The sequence below is a fragment of the Colossoma macropomum genome, unplaced genomic scaffold, assembly GCF_904425465.1.
Source record: "Colossoma macropomum unplaced genomic scaffold, Colossoma_macropomum, whole genome shotgun sequence".
Lineage (NCBI taxonomy): Eukaryota > Metazoa > Chordata > Actinopteri > Characiformes > Serrasalmidae > Colossoma > Colossoma macropomum.
This window is the reverse complement of record NW_023494785.1, coordinates 1,618,168-1,637,500: the sequence shown is the minus strand read 5'-3', so window position 1 is coordinate 1,637,500 and position 19,333 is coordinate 1,618,168. Positions and strand designations below refer to the sequence as shown.

The 19,333-nt window shown below is 39.4% G+C and overlaps 1 protein-coding gene across 1 annotated transcript; it reads right to left on the bottom strand.

The window, feature by feature from the left end:
- Positions 1 to 6,402: 6,402 nt before the first annotated feature.
- Positions 6,403 to 17,333, bottom strand: LOC118815134 (zinc-alpha-2-glycoprotein-like). The gene is made up of 5 exons (XM_036581073.1): positions 17,000 to 17,333; positions 14,346 to 14,612; positions 11,166 to 11,441; positions 10,222 to 10,506; positions 6,403 to 6,947 (listed from the first exon to the last, which is right to left on the bottom strand). Exons 1-5 carry the CDS (start codon positions 17,064 to 17,066, stop codon positions 6,835 to 6,837), a joined length of 1,008 nt encoding a protein of 335 aa, XP_036436966.1. The 5' UTR covers positions 17,067 to 17,333; the 3' UTR covers positions 6,403 to 6,834.
- Positions 17,334 to 19,333: the final 2,000 nt, after the last annotated feature.

Sequence of the window (19,333 nt, the reverse complement as noted above, 5' to 3'; positions counted from 1 at the left end):
TATATTTATGTATACTTTTTAGGAGGGGGCGGGTCTGAGAAGAGGTCATTCTCTATTGGTTAACTGATTTGGAGTGACAGGTCTTCTGAACAGCCCACTCTGAGGGCCATGATCTGCCTGAACATGGTGGAGCTCTCCGTACTCTGTGTAGTTTGGTCAGAGGGCAGTGCTGACGTGTCTGACCCTGTTTAGCAATGTTTGTCATATTTGTTAATGTAACACTCAGGGTCCTGTGTTCCTGTTTGAAATTGGGAATTAAAGTATATTAGGTAAACAAAGCTTTCTGCAGCTGTGTTTTGCTGGTGCTAACTAGCCTAGCGGTGTCTGCTATAGTGCTAACTCAGTGAGCTTTACAGCTGTTTAAATCAGAGTTTATTAACCTGTTTCTGGAGACCTGCAGCTCCACACGGCTTCAACCACTCCTTACAGTAAAACACCTGATCCAGCTCATCAACTGATTATCAGCCCTTCATGAGCTGATCAGGAGTGTTGGGTCAGGAAATCATTGAACCTGCGGTGCTGTGGGGTCGAGAGAAACAATGCAGCGCTGACCTAAACAATCCAGCGCTGACCTAAACAACGCAGCGCTGACCTAAACAACGCAGCGCTGACCTAAACAATGGAGCACTGACCTAAACAACGCAGCGCTGACCTAAACAATCCAGCACTGACCTAAACAACGCAGCGCTGACCTAAACAATCCAGCACTGACCTAAACAACGCAGCGCTGACCTAAACAATCCAGCACTGACCTAAACAATCCAGCACTGACCTAAACAACGCAGCGCTGACCTAAACAATCCAGCGCTGACCTAAACAATCCAGCACTGACCTAAACAACGCAGCGCTGACCTAAACAATCCAGCACTGACCTAAACAACGCAGCGCTGACCTAAACAATCCAGCACTGACCTAAACAGCGCAGCGCTGACCTAAACAATCCAGCACTGACCTAAACAACGCAGCGCTGACCTAAACAATCCAGCACTGACCTAAACAACGCAGCGCTGACCTAAACAATCCAGCACTGACCTAAACAATCCAGCACTGACCTAAACAACGCAGCGCTGACCTAAACAATCCAGCGCTGACCTAAACAATCCAGCGCTGACCTAAACAATCCAGCACTGACCTAAACAACGCAGCGCTGACCTAAACAATCCAGCACTGACCTAAACAACGCAGCGCTGACCTAAACAATCCAGCACTGACCTAAACAACGCAGCGCTGACCTAAACAGCGCAGCGCTGACCTAAACAACGCAGCGCTGACCTAAACAATGCAGTGCTGACCTAAACAGCGCAGCGCTGACCTAAACAATCCAGCACTGACCTAAACAATGCAGCGCTGACCTGCGTGAAGAGTCAAAAACACCTCGTACTGTATGAGTCACTGCTGCCGTCAGTGGATGGACAGTAATGTTTAATCACTACAAAAGGAATCAAGTCATCTTGTCCTGGTTGGCTGTGAGTTCTGGGTTTATGGCGGCTGTTCAGTCTTTTGTTGTTTCTACCCCAGAATCCCTCAGTGTCAGAAAAAGAACGATTCCAGAAGAAAAAAATGTATCAGTGAGATCAACAAACAGAAAAAAACGAAAGTAAAAATTGGCAAAACGAGTAATAAATTCATATCAGAATGAGTGAAAATGAGTAGTGATCTTCTGTAAAAGTTTGATTTAACTCTATGTGCACCATATTTCTGACATTCTGATTCTTAATATTTTGCTTGTGGATTTTATTATTTATGTGCAACTTTTGTCACAAAATTAACTCCACAAAACCACTGAATCCAGTACAGGAGGGTTCCTTAGGTCGCTTTGTCGTCATCTTATTTTATACGTTTTTCAGTTGCTGAAGCCACAAATGAAGCTTCTGTCTCCAATTTGTGGATCATCTCTGTGGAGAAAGAACCACAGAATGTTCCTGATGGATCAGCAGCGTCCTGAGGCTGAGTTTATGCTGCGTTCGAGTGGTGTTTAAAACGTGGACATTGCGCTCGAACAGCTGATAAAGCCAGTAAAACGCTGCACTTGGGGTTCATCCTAAAGTTAGGACAGGATTTAGGAGGTTTAGTCTAGTTAGGATGTCTGTGTGATGCTGATTTCTTATCTGGAGTTCATGATGAGATTATGAAGTTAGGAGCTGTTATTCTGGAATAGCTACTGAACTAAATTCAGTCCCTACTGACGTCGTCATGGAGACCAAACGGATCAGATTACAGATGTAAGACGTTTCTGTAACACGACCCCAGATGTGCTTCTATTAGATCTGTGTGCTTCTTAACACAGTAAAGAGAAAGTAAGATTCTCCGGACCGCCATGCTTTCTTTTTCTTTTTCTGCTTTCTTTCTTTCTTTCTTTTTCTGTATATGGGGCGAAGCTAACCGTTATGATTGAGCACCAGAACGGAGTTTAATCGTATTTACTAGTAACTATCTGGGATAAACAACCTTCTGATGAGCGCCCGAACGCAGCATTAGCCCCGTATCTGCACTAAGTTCTCTGACTGTCTCCAGAATAATATCCTCCTCTGTGTTTGAAGTCACTGCTGGAGCTGCATCCATTCAGCTACAGTGTCTTTTAAAAATCCATCAGTGGCTTCATCGCTACTCATACCAAACAGTTTTGACTGGTCATAAAAAGCGTAACTGAGGCCTTTTGTAAAGTACGCTCTTCTGTGTCATCCTTACACTGGCATTTCAGCGTCCAGTGGGCCAAGAGAGGTCAGAATAAGGTCCACATCTTCTTTTCAGACACTCAGTGCCTCGAATCCACTGTACATCCATCCAGCTGTTCCCATGTGAAATCCTTCAGTCTCAGACTTTGAGTGTTTATCCGACCAGCTGTCAGATTTCCCCATGAAACAGTTTATTCCTCCTCAACATTATCAAGAGTTTATAATAATCCTGTGACTTTCACAGAAGATCTGCAGGGTGTTTAATCTTGAGTTCTCTGTCTCGAGAAAAGTGACCACCAATGTCTCTGAGGTCACTGCTGGAGCTGCATCCCTTCAGCTACAGTGTTTTTCTTGAGAATCCATCAGCAGCTTCACTGCTAATCATACTAAACAGTTTCAGTTTGCATTGAGAGTCAACAAGCAAAATTGGGGCCCTTTGGAGAGTTTGATCCTCTGTGTGATACTTATCTTGGTATTTCAGTGTCCAGTGAGTCGAGACAGAACAGAACAAGGTCCACATCTTCTTTACAATCAGTGTCTGTGTGTCCACTGTCTGTCCGTCCACCTGCTCCCAGAAACAAGTTAACATGAAAATAAGACAATGTCAGTGTGACACCAATAAACCCAGCTTTACATCATAACTGATCTGTTTATCTTTGTTAGCTCTCATTTCAGATCTAAACCAGGCCCACGCTGCTCTCACTCTTGTAGGTGACGTCCAGATAGTTTCGTGTGTTTTTCAGTTGTGACCACATTTTCATTGTAGCCTGTGTGTATTTTGCAGTGCTGATCCTTAAACTGAAACTCCTTAAATTAAAACAGATCTGAACTGTAAATGAATCTGAACGCAGTAAAGTTCAGTGTGTTTGTTTTAGAGTTTGAGTTTTTATATTTTATCCATATATTTTCAACCCCTGCAGTAGCCGTTCACTGTTTAAGAGCTGAATCACTTCCCTGACCTGCTGACCGCTTTGGGGGCGTCACTAAAACACTCCCAGGCTGAGGTTAAAGAGGGAAGTGTGGTCAGAGCTGTGGGCAGTTCTGATCAACAAAGCACCCAAACTCTGTCTTTACACTCAAACACAGAATAATGTCCAGGAGAAAGGAGAAATTCACAGTGTGGGGATAAGAAAGACAATCTAATCTGTAAAACTGACCCTCAAACTGAACCTGTATCACCAAACACGATGATCACGAGTGGGAAATGACAGTAACACTCACCATCTGAAGATGCTCAGCTTGTACGTCTCCTGCACCTCCTTGATTTAGACATAAAACAGTATATTATTTAAATTAATTAAATAAATTATTTATTTTTTTCCTGTAGAAATAATTTGTTTATATATTTTTGACACAATAATGAAAGTAACATTATAAAGCCCAACTACTGACAACGTGAATCGCAGTGATCAACTACTTATTGCTATTTAAGATACAGTTTGATGATGAAATAAATAGTAACAATGTATTTATAATCCAAAACCAAACTATACATTAACAAACTGGATCTATTTCATAAAGAGTAAAAGTCACAGTCAGAATCTCTGCAGACGTTCATATGAGTCAGCTGGACGTAGAGAATCCTAACACATTTGAACTGGTTTGTACCACAGCGTGTGCTGAACTCAGCTGTCTGTCTTAACAGAGGTGCTGTTTGAGTTTAGATTTCTCTACAGGAATCAGACACACAGCCGAATTTAAACTGGGCTGAAGATTCATGAAGATTCATTCACTGATCCTCACACAGTGACTTTTACACATCAAACACTACAGACAGTTACGTCTCATTAAACCCTACAATCCACAGAAGATAAACACATTTTATCCAGATGAAGCAGCAGAGTTAGATGTTTCAGTGCTGTTTGATCTTCCAGTAATTCTCTTTCCTAATAAAGAATCAGCTACAGTCACACTGAACAGACATTCATTAATGACAAAGATTAAATTAATCAATATTGTTAATGTGGAATATTATTACCTGATCCAGCCTCAGGACCACCAGCTGTAGACCCTGGAGGAGAGTTCAGTTAAATACAGATTAAAACAGGTAAAGAAGAGTCTGGAGAAGATCATACACTGAACACACAGCACTGATTCAACCAATGAATTGTAATATTTCTATTAATTTGAAGAAAATCACAGTAAAAATGCTGTGTGCTGAGATTTCAGGATCCTTTAACTGAAACTCCTTAAATTAAAACAGATCTGATCTGTAAATGAATCTGAACGCAGTAAAGTTCAGTTTGTTTGTTTTAGAGTTTGAGTTTTTATGTTTTATCCATATATTTTCAACCCCTGCAGTAGCCGTTCACTGTTTAAGAGCCGAATCACTTCCCTGACCTGCTGGCCGCTTTGGGGGCGTCACTAAAACACTCCCAGGTTGAGGTTAAAGAGGGAAGTGTGGTCAGAGCTGTGGGCAGTTCTGATCAACAAAGCAGCCGAATCCTGTTTTTAAACATGTAATAATGTCCAGCGCTGTGAATACATTAGTTTTTATTAACCATTGTCTCTCTATTCGAGAGCTGAACCTCAGTGTGTGACTGTGTGACACAATCTTTACCACAACTCATCAACAATCTGATTGGTCGCCGCTCAGCTCATTTGCATAAAGTTCATTCAGAAGGAGAGAGAGCAGAGAAATCAGTATCAGCAGTTTAACGTGTCAGTTATGATAAACTGTCGTCCACAATACAGCAGGTCACAAAACGCTCAGTTTGATGAAATCAGCAAAAAAATCAAAATAAAAAGGTGAATCATTTTGCATGATGTCATCGTTCACGTCACACAAACGCTGCTTAAAATTTCAGTATCCCAAATTTAAAAGACCTTCCTGTGTGGCTGAAATTTCTGAAATTGTGAGTAAGAACCTGAAGAACATATTAGATTAATAAATAAACTGAAATACAAGGATTTTGTGCCAGAATTAAAATTAGGAACTCAATAAAATAAATAAAAATCGAATCTGTACAACTGAACCTCAAACTGAATCTGTATCACCAAACACGATGATCAGAAGTGTGAAATAACAGTAATCATAATAATAATAATAATAAGAAGAAGAAGAAGAAGAAGAAGAAGTTACATTTATATAGCGCCTTTCACAAACCCAAGGTCGCTTTACATAGCATGGGCAAACAAACAAACCAAAAAAAAATAATAATAATAAAAAAAAAAGAAAAAAAAATCCTAAGCAGTGGACGAGGGAGAAAAATGCTGATTAAAGAGAAAAGTCTTCAAGTCAGATTTGAAGGAGGAGAAAGAAGAGCAGTCCCTGAGGGATTGAGGAAGAAAATTCCAGAGTTTGGGGGCCATGGCACTGAAGGACCTCCCTCCCAAAGTGGAAAGTCTGGTGCTGGGACAGCAAGTAAGTTATTACAAGAAGACCTGAGAGAGCGAGAGGGAGTGTAAGAGGTCAGCAGTTCTCTGAGGTAGGGGGAACAGTAACACTCACCTCCAGACTCACGTTGCTCTCTTTCACGTTCTTGAATTAAAGATTAAAAAATGTATGTTATTTAACCTGGATCTGTTTAAAAAGAGTAAAGGTCACAGGCAGAATCTCTGCAGATGGTCATACGAGTCAGCTGGACGTAGAGAATCCTAACACATTTAAATAGAAAGCATCTCACACTACCGATCTGTAAGTCTCTGTAATTCAAAAAGAGCTTTTGAATATTTTAATTATCAAATTGTATCAAATAATTGTTGTAGCTCTAAATAACATGCTTGAAATAAGGCTGAATTAACACTGAAACACAGTAAAACATTATAAATATTAAGTGACTATTCTACACTAATGACGTGTGCACGCACAGCAGGGCCGCTCTGTGGGTTCTAGAGACTGTTAGAACACCGTCTCTAAGAACTGACCGGCTGATGTGAAATTCTAAAGGGAGGGTCTTTACGGTTCTGGTTATTATAAAGTTTTCCACTGCTGTCCACACATGTAAGAGATCAGATTCAGTTCTGATAATTTCACCTCTAAAGCTGCAACTAATGTCACACACTGAGTTGAAGAACAGCTGGAAACATCAGTGACAGCACTGATCTAGTAAAACTCTGGAGAACATATCTAGGCAGAGTACATGACAGTGTTTTTAAAAACTGTTCATGTTTCCACTGTAAACAGAACCTGTATTTATACAGTCTATACTCACCAGGTCTACAAACAGAAAATCTGAACAGCTGTTCCGATCAACACCAGAGCAAATGTCACTCCTACAATCACTCCTACAATCACTCCCCCTCCTGGACCATTCTGGCAGTCGCTGCATGCTGTAGACAAAAACAATCACTAATTTAAAAGTGCTGACAGCAGAATGTTCTAATGTTCTAATGTTCTTCTACCATCATCTGCAGAGAACAATTATTTTATAACTCACTGCTTTAAGCTACTGAAATTCCCCTGATGTTCTAGAAAAGCTTCAACCCGAGGAGACAGATGCCTTCAAATGAACCTCCAAATTCCCCGGTTTTGTGCCAGTGATGGTCACAGGCAGAGACTGTTTAAGTTTGGGTGCTGCATCTCTATTGAACTTCCACCATTCCACCATAAGAGCTCAGGATCCAGTGTAATCTAACAGAAGACCTACTGTAAGCCTACAGCACCTCTATTATTTTATTTCAAGTGTTGATGTTTGATTATTTATGTTGTTTATATTTGACTCCTTTTTGAAAACAGGTCATAAGTAAGAATGAGTCCAGTTTAAAAAAAATGTAACAGTCATGAAAGTGTAAAAAAATAAAATAACATCAGGATTTCTGATAAACAATCATTCACAATCTATCACTCACATATTGAATAACTCCACCAGAGGGCACTGTAGAGCCTGTGTGTAACATTTTGGTCAGAGGTTCTAAGAGGTTCTAAAGAAGTATAGAAAGACTACTGCAGCCAGCTAAAGACTATCACACACTGGATGAGACTCTCAACACTGCACAGCTGACAGTACAGAGTGCAGCTATAGCACATAAGAAGCACTGCTGAAAACTGCTGATGAACAACTGAAGCTCAGTTTACACTCTCAGAAAAAACCTTCAACAGCAGCACACATCGTTCTTTAAATAATGCAAATGATATCAAACCTGACTAAAATGTTGATTCCTAATACTAATCGATACAGGAAATGGGGCCTTTTTAGAAGTAATTCCAAATATGGACCATTCTACAGAATCAGTTCAAACTTATGATCTATTTAAACCCAATACTTTAATAGAGACAGTAATAAGCTAAATAAATATAACATCATTTATACAGTTCTTTCTATTGGGAGGTGTCAGTTCCAAACTCTAAACACTAAATGTACACTTAATACTTAATCTGTTTTGCATCTTTTACATTTTTTTAATATTTTTGATTTCTTTTACAGTGAAATTGAAAGATTTAGATTTATCAATAGTTTAATTTTCAAATAAAAAACTTATGTCACTAAAAACACAAACAGTTTTGGTCCACAGGCCAATTTTAGCCACGCCCCTGCATTTTAGAGCAGGAAGTGAGGCTGCATCCCTGTCCCTCATGGCCACATGGTGAGCAGTTAGATCGCATTGTTTTGAAGTAAATGTGTCCCAAAGTCTGGAAATCAGTGTGGAACATTAAGAACTGTCAGTTAAAAATATCTGCATTATTAAATAGTTAAGATGTAAACAGAGTCGTTCAGAGTGGTTTGGGGTGAAACGCTCTGTTCTAGAGAAACTTACTGAGTCAGAACTGTTCACAGTGGTGGTGATAGGAACCAGACGTCTGAAGTGTTTAATGCCTGTACAAGGTACTAGGGGTGTAATGATACATCGTGATATAATACATCACGATGCAAAAATGTGACTGTGCATCGTGGAGATGGACGATAACAAGTATGTTTGGTTTATTATGCCATCCAATGCAATTGCATTTTTGAACACCAGAGGGTGCAGTTGATTTTACCCACACCAGCACATCATACATCATGCTCCCATACGCCACAGTCCTTAGCCTCGGTTGGTGTTTTTATTGCAAATGACATGAGGCTGTTTTTTGTTGGCAATAATGATAGACCGTGAATGCCCGTGAAATCTATACTCTGGACGGCTCCAGCATCAGTGATGCTGACGATATTGTGAAACTTCTGAAACCTCTGAAAACAGCCACCACTGTGTTGTCCAACAAAAAGAACCCCACAGTGTCATCCATCCATCCATCCATCATCTAAACCGCTTATCCTTCTGGGTCGCGGTGGGGTGCTGGAGCCTATCCCAGCTGTCATTGGGCAGAAGGCAGGATACACCCTGGACAGGTTGCAGACAGACATACACATTCACACCTAGGGGCAATTTAGCACATCCAATCAGCCTGACTGCATGTTTTTGGACCGTGGGAGGAAACCGGAGTACCCAGAGGAAACCCACGCAGACACGGGGAGAACATGCAGACTCCACATAGAGATGACCCCGGTCGCCCGGCCGGGAATCGAACCCAGGCCCTTCTTGCTGTGAGGCGACAGCACGACCCACTGTGCCACCGTGCCGCCCCCACAGTGTCATTCAGTGTCACAATTTTCATTTTTCCTTCTAAGTTCTTTTAATTGCAGGAGAGTAAAGTTTCTTTTTGTTTAAACTAAATATAAATTTGTTATATTTTGTAAAAGAAAAGTAGAAATTATTTGAACTGTTAATCTTCAGAAAAAAGGAATGTTTTCACTTTGATATTTAATATATGCTGAAGCAACAATAGAATATTTTCATTTCATTCAAATTGTGTTTAAAATCGAGAAAATCGAATCGTGAACTTAGTATTGCAAAACGAATCATGAGTAGAGTGCATCGTTACACCTCTACAAGCTACCACACAGCACTTTACGATAGTTCAGAGAAGATTTGGTCTAAAATGTATTTTCTAATATCCATTTATGGTGCAAAGGTATGTGCACATGTGTTGTGAGGCAAAATAGTCCCCAAAGAAAATGTACTATTTCAGATTTCCCACTATTTTCTATCATAAACATTCCATATAAACTCAGAAGACTCGTGTAGGTTCACTGGTGGTTCTAGATAGTAAATAAAACCACTCTGAATCCCTCTGTGTACATCAGCGTAATTCCCCTTTGAGTAAACTCTTTTTTGTGTTTTAATAAAAATGTGATGATTTTCTGTGTGAACAGCTGTTCAAAGCTGTGTTTGTTGGTCATGTACTGGCTGGCATTTTTGTGTTCTGCTCAAAATGAGTTAAAATTGTCATTCCTGAAACGGTCACTACTGAAACATTTGATAAACCTTCAGTAGTGTTATTATTATATTGGTAAAGTCAAAATGGAATGTTCAATTATTTGTTTTAATAAAATCAGCAAGTCTGAAATGTGTTTCACCTCTGACTAGGATGATCCGTAACATTAAACTGAGCAAGTGTTCAGACGTTTACCACACGAAATGTATTTTTTGATGATTTTTGGTTTCTGCACATCTACCATTTTACTGCTGTTAAACAAAGACTAATAACTGCAATAACTTCACTACAATCTCCTCAAACTGGCGAACAATCAGCCAGAACATCGACACGGATATAATATATACTTACCCCATTTTTTTATCACTGGCTCTCCGAGGGAGCTGTGAGTCACATAACAATAATAATCTGCTGTATCGTCCTCCTGGATCTCCACACTCTTCCTCAGCTGGTAGGTTCCATCATCATTGGGTCTGACTCCTGAAGATGTTAGTAGATGTTCAGGCAGTGAAGTGGTGAACTTCCTCAGTGTAATCTCCACGTCTTTGGGGTAGAAGCCCGTGGCCAGGCAGGTCAGGGTCAGCTTCTTCAGGTCAGTTACAGATTTCTTCACAAACATATAAACATCCACTCGAGCTGGAGAGAAAACAAATGCACAATGAAACATTTACTCAGAATCAGTGAGATGTTCTGACACAGACATGTGTGACTGTTCATGTATTCAAGTTCTGGTGATAATTTTGTGTCATAACTCTGCAGCTTTGCTGCTTACAGTAGAATTATAGATACAGAGAGTTTCTGCATAATTAAACAGTGAGGATGTAAACAGAGTCGTTCAGAGTGGTTTGGTGTGAAACGCTCTGTTCTAGAGAAACTCAGAGTCAGAACTGTTCACAGTCGTCTGAAGAGTTTAATGCTTCTAGATTCTAGGATCACTGATGGTTCTGGATAGTAAAGAAAGTGTCTATATTTGTGTTGTAGTCATGGCGACGCCTGGTTCCTATCACCACCACTGTAAAGACATCTGAACCATTTCACACCAAAACACTCTGAATGACCTTATTTACATCTATACATGGAGAAATTTAGAAAAATCAGTGGAATTGCCCTTCAATACCATGTTAACCACTTCACTCAGTGTGCATGACTACAAAAAATACACAAAAGTACAACCTGTTTTTTTTACCTGTCTGTAAAATACCTACATAATAATCACACCTCTACTACCTCTATTAATCTGCTAAAAGTAAGAATTAAATTATTAATCTGATCATAGCCAGTTTCTAAATACTCACTCTGTTTGGTTTCAGTGGTGTTGTACTGTAAATAAATCTTCAGCCAGTGCTCACACTCTTCACAATTATAAACAGCGTTTGGACCGCGTCCAGCGTTCCACTCCTCTGTTATCCCATCTTGACTGACTAAGGCTGACCATTTCTTCAAGGTCCAGTTATAGGAGATTAAACTCTGTCCATCGTAGCCGTATTCATTAATGCAGTTTAAACCTGAAACTGAGCCGTCAGATTGTTTTTCACCCTCACAGCCGACTCTCCACTGCAGAGAGTGACCATCTGAAATATAAAGAGTGATTCATGTGAGCAAAGCCAGATACAGATTATCTGTCTGTGTTACAGAACACGCCTATAATCTCACAGACATGAGCAAAGAAAGGATCAGCATCATGTCTCTGTCACTTAGTTTTCATTTGATTTACCTTTTATTTTTTATTTCCACAAATGGTTTATACACACATGGACTAATAATAATAGTAGTAATAGTAATAATAATAATAATAATAATAATAATAAAAATAATAAAAAGCAGAACAATGATAATAATATAAAATCATTTTCAGACAGTTCCTAACTCGCAGGAGAAACACAGTGATATCGTGTGAGTCGAGTTTTAATATCATAATATGGTCAGTTCAGTAAAGGTTGTGGTCGTACTTCACTGCCCCCCCCCAACTGTGTTGAATCAGTGCAGCTCAGCAGTCGTGTTTGTAGATCTGATCTGTGTTAAATTCAGTATATGCAGTATTAACCCTGTAATGCAGACGTAAAAACAGCAATAATACGAGGCTGTTTCTGCTGTGTGATCTGCTCTTCTCCATTAATCACATGATCACTTTATCATTACACTCATTAAACACACCAATAATAAGCTCTTACTGATCGGCTCAGGTATGTTTATAACACTGGCTGTAAATCAGCTGTTACTGTCACTGGAAGCTGTTCCCATGGTAACTTGGTTAACAGATACAGCCCTAATGATAAACAACAAGTTTCTGAAATTGTTCTATTTAATAATTACACTCAATCTGGCAACACTAATCAGGGTTCTGGTGCTGTTTGGATGTGTCAGTGATGAGCAGGACAGCAGAGGAATCTTTATAACCATCACCTTTAACCCCTCTACTCAAAGGGCGAGGAAGTGATCATATTCATATTAATAATAATAAACTTTAAGAATGTAGCACCTTTCATATATTTAAAGTGCAGCTCAGAGTGCTTTACAGCGTGAACTGAAAACAACAGAGAAGGAACAGAAACGAGTGGCATTAAAATAAAATGAGTAAACTTTAAGAGGCAACAACAATAAATAATAATAAATAATAAATTAGACACAAGTGATTTTTTACAATTGTCCAAAATAAACGAGGTAGTAGTGATTTATAACATCAGGACACGCTTTCCTCAGTGCACATCAGTGCTGCCCTGTCTGTGCATTCAAGTGCAGTTAGCCTCAGCGCTTGAAGGCTCAGCCCTGCAAGCCTTTAAGACCTCATTGCCAACGTTCAAGTGACTTGGCCTCGTAGCCTCGTAGCCTTGTAGCCAGCCTGAGTAAAAACGTAATCCGTTACAAACTTTATTAAACACACACCCCAGTCCACAGCTCTGTCAGTGAAGCTTTTGAATGGCCTGTGGTTTGTTGACGTCTTTCAGTATATGTTTCACCTCCAATCACTGCTTAGTAACCATTACACTATTCTTCATTATCTCACTCAAGCTTTCAGGTTCTTATACCGTGGCAGTAACTTTAGCTAAGCAGCTTCACAGTTTGCTGCTTCTATCTTTGTGTGTTTTTCATCTAATGGTTATGTATGTCGTCTTCATTGGGGTTCGTGTTTTGCTTGTCAAGAATGGATGTGTGCTTTATAGGGAAATGTTTCATTGGTTGTTGGGTTTATGTTAACATGTGTTCTCATTAATGCGATTGAAGTGATTCTGCTACTGTTTTGTCTCAATCTGGAAAAAAATGCGCTCACAGTGGTGATGTGCCAACACTGGGTAATATGCTGCCATTGTGGTGCTGAATAGGCTTTACTTAACTTGCTGTGAGATCATATATATAAAAAAAAAAAAAAAATCACTGACCACTCAAAAAAGGTAGCCAGGTATAACCCATAACTTAACGATCCAGGCCTGTGAAGCATGTCATGTTCTATTTAGTTATAAAAAAATAACTAATAGCATTGGGCTGTGTTCTCTAGGTCGTGCTAAGGACTTGTATTTTGAAAGAATGTGTGTTTTTGGTGGTGGCTAGCTCAGAGAGAGCAGTGTTGTTAGGTGAGTGAGCTAACAGTGTGTGTGTTTTTCCCTGCTGGACCAGAACCTAAACATCTCCAAGTTTCTTCTGAGAACCCCCCCCCCATGTTATTCAGTTTACTGAGTTTGTAAATGTTCAGTTTCTCTCAGAGAAAAATGATTTATGTTCTTTAACTTCATAAACCAAACCTGCAGTTCTAAACCTGGGTGTGATCTTAGACTCTGAGCTCTGTAAACAGTCACTAAAGTAGCTTTTTATCATCTGAGAAAATCACTGAACTTCAGCCTTTTCTCTCTCAGAGCGACGCACAGAAACTTCATGTGTTTCTTACAGTCAGAGTTGTTCACTGTAATGATCTTCTTACTGGACTTCCTAAGAAAACTATACATCCTTTACAGCTCATACAGAGCGCAGCAGCATCCTAACAAAAACAACACAGAGAGATCAGATCAGTCCCGCTTCACTGCTGCACTGACTGCCTGTATCGCTCAGGATAGATTTTAACGGTCTGCTATTAGTTTTTAAGCTCTAAATGACCTTAAAGCACCACTTATATCACAGAATGCCTGTCTGTTTATGTTCCAGCATGTGATCTTGGATCTGTTGATAATGATCTTCTACAAACACCTTCAGTAAAACAGAACAAGAGATACATTTTTAAACGTTTCTTTAATGTGTGAACTGAGCTTGACTGATAAAATCCTTTGATCTGTCATTGTCTTGTCTATTGCTGTAAAACATTATCACCTGTCTGTAAAGCACTTTGAGCTGCCACCAGTATGAAAAGTGCTCTATAACTAATTATTATTATTATTATTGATAATAATAATAATAATAATAATAATAATAATAATAATATGTTAATCCAGGCAGACTCAATGTCCATGTTTTATAAATGGCTGTGTATCGGCTGTGTACTTTCTCACCTGACTCATCGTGTCTGAAGTCCTTCATTTGTATGTCGAGGATCTTGTTTAACTGGTGTCCATCGTACTTCAGTTTATCAGCACCTTCTTTCCACTCACTCTCCTTCATCTCCTTCATCCAGTCCTGTTTAGGAGTCCTGACCCCGTCTGTACTGCTGTAGGAGTCAATCTGTCTGTCATCCAGCAGAGTCACTGCACTGAACTCAGAGACTCTGTCTGAAGAGCTTTTAGACTGGACAGTGTAGAGATAATACAGAGAGTGTTCATCTGTGGAGAAATAAAAAGACTGGATATTAAACAATGATTTCACTACAATAAACAGCGACAGTAATTTAGATCAAGGTATTCCTTTAAGTCTACAATAAAACTTCATTCTTTTAACTTTTTATATTCCAATAACACCTGAACTGGATCATAATTTATCTCGATTATATAAAATACAGATGTCCTGATCAAGATCTGATTCCTTTCAAGTCTCTCTTAACGTGAGGTGAACAGGAATATCGATTGTGAGCCAGAACATCAGTGCTTGACCTCACAAATGCTCTTTTGACTGAATGGACACAAATTCCCACAGATACACTCCAAAATCTTGTGGAAAGCTTCCCAGAAGAGTGGAGGCTCTTAGAGCCGCAAAGGGGCGCAACTCCATGTTACTGCACATGGTTTTAGAATCGGACATCCAAAAAGCTTATATAGGTGTGAGAGTCAGCTGTCCACATACTTATGGCCACATAGTCTATGTTAGTATGCCAGGGAAATACATTTTCATTGTTTGTTGACCCAACATGAGCTACAGTAGTTAGCAACACCGCCGCGCCATCTCAGCCTTCTCAGTCACATCCTTAACTACGTATCCATGGTAACACATTCAAAGTATAACATAACATACTTACAAATACAAGCAAAACAGTCCTGTTTTACTGAATTCTTAGCCGTTCTTTCTCCGTCTTTCACTGATGAAGTCTAACAATTATCTGAACAGTGATGTCAGTACTCAAACTTGGTCACTTGAGTGGTGCAGATGGGGGGCAGATGTGATGAATAATAAATAAATAAATGACAATTAATTTGAAAGACTTGGTCCTTCACATCTGTATCTAACTGAAGATGTTCTTGTTGAAACACCTGCTGTTAAATAACGTCAGTCTATCAGTTTTGTGAACATAAAATCTAAATCTACTCTAAAATAAAGGTACAGCAGTGGTCCTGGGGTCCGGCTGAGTACCTTAAATGAGTTTTAAAGTGTTCTTTCCCAGAGAAAAGGTGCATATTAGTACCTTCACACTAATTTGTAACTACTTCGTAAAAGTCAGTAAAAAATTATACTGTGATGTACACTGTGTGTTGTGAAACTGTCTTGAGGTATCGTGATATAATATCTTCTCCTTCTGTTATCCTACTCAGGCTGTTTTTGGAGTTGGGTTGTATTTTACACAACTCTACTGCTGATCATTTTAGTTTTAGTTGACATTTTCCATAATAAAATTTGTTTCCATGGTGAGACGTTTCTATAAATAAAGTTCACTCACGGTATTCCTGTTTGTGTAATAAAATCACTTTGTTGTCATTTGTCAGCTATGCATCTGAGACATTGTCATATATGCTTTTTTCCATCAAATCGGTTGGCAAGACCATCTAAGCTGGGTTTGGACATTAAATCTGACCGCCCCCTGACCTTAGCAGACCCCTTTCAGCTGCACAGCTTCACACCCCTGCCTCACTTTACTAGGCTTTTTTTTCGCATGGTAGCCTCATTCACTGCACACACTGTTTATATTAATTACATTTAATAATCAGTATAATTAGTTAATGTATATTTTATGGAATTAGATTTCATAAAACCTCAAATAAATGCAGGGAAAACACTGTACAGAAAACCGCAATAACTACTGAAACGCAGAAAGGACCTCAGTACAGTACTGAATACTGCACTCCTACGGTTTACTGTACCACAGCATGAACTGGGATATCTAAAGACCGAGAGCGGCAGAAGACAGACTGAGCACTATCTACTCAGAACAGAGACGATTTCAGAGTCAGAATAAGATACAGAACAAATACTCTACACTCCGAGAGGACCTTAGTACTGTACTGAATACAGCACTCTTACTGAACTGGGATATCTAATAGACCGAGAGTGGCAGAGGACAGACTGAGCACTATCTACTCAGAACAGAGGCGATTTCAACAGTATAGAGTCAGAATAAGATACAGAACAAACTGTCTACACTCCGAGTTTCTGCTTTTCCTCTTCATTTCCTCTCCATACTGGAATTTCCTGAACTAATCTCTCTACAGCAGCGCACATTCCTCAATCTACAGACCTTCTCAGCTCTACTGAACTTCACTCGCCCCAAAACAAAAACCTCAGATTAGTTTCGTTTTCTCTGTTAAAGGCCTCCATTTCCGTTCAGCTGTTCGTTCATATGTTACTGTTTATACTCCACACAGTGTTTCACTTTCTGTACTCTGGAGAATCTTTATTTAGGTGATTAATCAAAGCTGGACATTTGCCAGTTGAGGCCTTTAATGACCACAAACATTTCAATACAAACTAAACTGAACTGAACCGAGCTGAGCTGAACTGAGCTGAGCTGAACGGCCTTTAGGACAGAGAGGAACTTCAGTCAGAGTGAAGAGAGAAAACTCACCTCCAGCAACATCAGACAGAAGAAAACTCAAACCCAGCAGCGCTAAAACTGAACCTGTATGGATCATCGTCGTCTTCGGTGTGTCTGTCTCGTCCTCAGTGCAGATGAGGGACTAATACTGCGTTCGGGCGCTCATCGGGAGGTTGTTTATCCCAGACAGTTACTAGTAAATATGATTAAACTCCATTACGGTGGTCGGTCGTAACGGTTGGATTCGCCGTACACAGAAAAAGAAAGCAGAAAAAGAAAAAGAAAAAGAAAGCATGGCGGTCCGGATCATCTCACTTTCTCTTTACTGTGTTGAGAAGCACACAGATCTAATAGGCGCTCCCCTGTTTACGCCCAAGTTGGTTTATGAGTTCTCACTTCCTGTTTCCCCCTTATCTCAAAAACAGGACAGCTGAACAGCAGAGGGCGCCCGCGAGCGAGTCCTCAGTGAATGGGAGTGAATGGAGCTAAACAGCTAAAAACGAAAGTTAAATAGTTTCTAATCACTCAGAACTTTCCTTTAGTTTTTAGACAGTAGAGGATGAGTTTCACTAAAAAACAGAGAAATCTCACCTGTATGTTTCCTTTATTCTACAGTAAACGGGTTTTGGGCAGCAGGACACTAACATTACTGCTACTGAGTGCTGATTGGTTGGCATTACTGCTACTGAGTGCTGATTGATTGGCATTACTGCTACTGAGTGCTGATTGGTTAGCATTACTGCTACTGAGTGCTGACTGGTTAGCATTACTGCAACTGAGTGCTGATTGGTTAGCATTACTGCTACTGAGTGCTGTTTGGTTAGCATTACTGCTACTGAGAGCTGACTGGTTAGCATTACTGCAACTGAGTGCTGATTGGTTAGCATTACTGCTACTGAGTGGTGATTGGTTAGCATTACTGCTACTGAGTGCTGTTTGGTTAGCATTACTGCTACTGAGTGCTGATTGGTTAGCATTACTGCTACTGAGTGCTGACTGGTTAGCATTACTGCAACTGAGTGGTGATTGGTTAGCATTACTGCTACTGAGTGGTGATTGGTTAGCATTACTGCTACTGAGTGCTTATTGGTTAGCATTACTGCTACTGAGTGCTTATTGGTTAGCATTACTGCTACTCAGCACAAAACCAATTTTTAACATTTGAGAAAACATTTTTAATATAAAACAATATTTTAGGTTTAACTGAGGAATTTGTATAAAATAGATTCACGTTTACTTTTTCATTAATGTTTTACTACATTTCAAAAATATGTATATTATTTAAAAAGTTCATTTGTCACAGAGATTTTGATTTTACATTTTAACACAGTATTTTCAGCTCTACTAAACTGCTTCTTTGGGTCGAGGCTCATCAGTGAGAAAGCAGCTCAAGGCCTGAGAAGGCAAGTCACACTCGCTCACTATATTTCATTAATTTATTAATAATTTTGTTTATCAGGCAACTCATAACTTCACTGTGTCACTGGAGTTCTGTGCTTTAATGACTGGTTTTATTTAAAATATCATTTTATTACTCATTTTAAACAGTCGCACAAGGTCATCTGACCAACAATGAGTCAGCCAATTTACAAAATCCTCAGTTTTAACCAGAATGTCACTGGAGTCACCGTCACTGGTGTTACACCATATTCATACAACACCAGTGACATCAGTGTTAATGATGAAGTCATGAATGATCAGAACTCCTGAAAAACTAGTTAATACAGAAACCGGATCTTTATCAATATTTACCAGTGGTGGACGAAGTACACAAACCATGTACCTGAGTTAAAGCAGAGATACCCAAGGTAAAATATTACTACAGTAAAAGTAGAAGTTCCTCCCTTTAGATCTCCACTTGAGTAAAAGTACAAAAGTATTTGCCTTCAAATGTACTTAAGTATTGAAAGTGAAAGTACTAAAAGATTAATTATGACTTTGATGTCCTATTACCATTTTTCTAACAAGGCTCTGCTTCATTAACTCTTTAGGTGAAAATACTCCAGTGTCTCTCTTGGTAAACCAGTCTTTTAATAGAAGGTCACTAATTAGTGACGCTGATGTCTATTAAAATGATCATAAGCACAAAACACTGAAGGCAAACAGTTTCCATCAGGTAGAACTGAGTGGCCATGAAATACAAGCAAAGTTTCAGTTTGCTTTTTTTTTGTAACTTGGTTTAAATAAAAATTAGTTTAAATGTAAACAAGTATATATATAATAAAATCTTGCTTTAAACACAGGTTCACAAATGAGTTTTCCTTTACTAAACTGCATCTGTAGGTCAATTTTAATTATCACCTACAATATCAATAACGCTGCCTTATCGTCACAGTTCCCTCCTTGTTCCAGAGTGCATCTGTT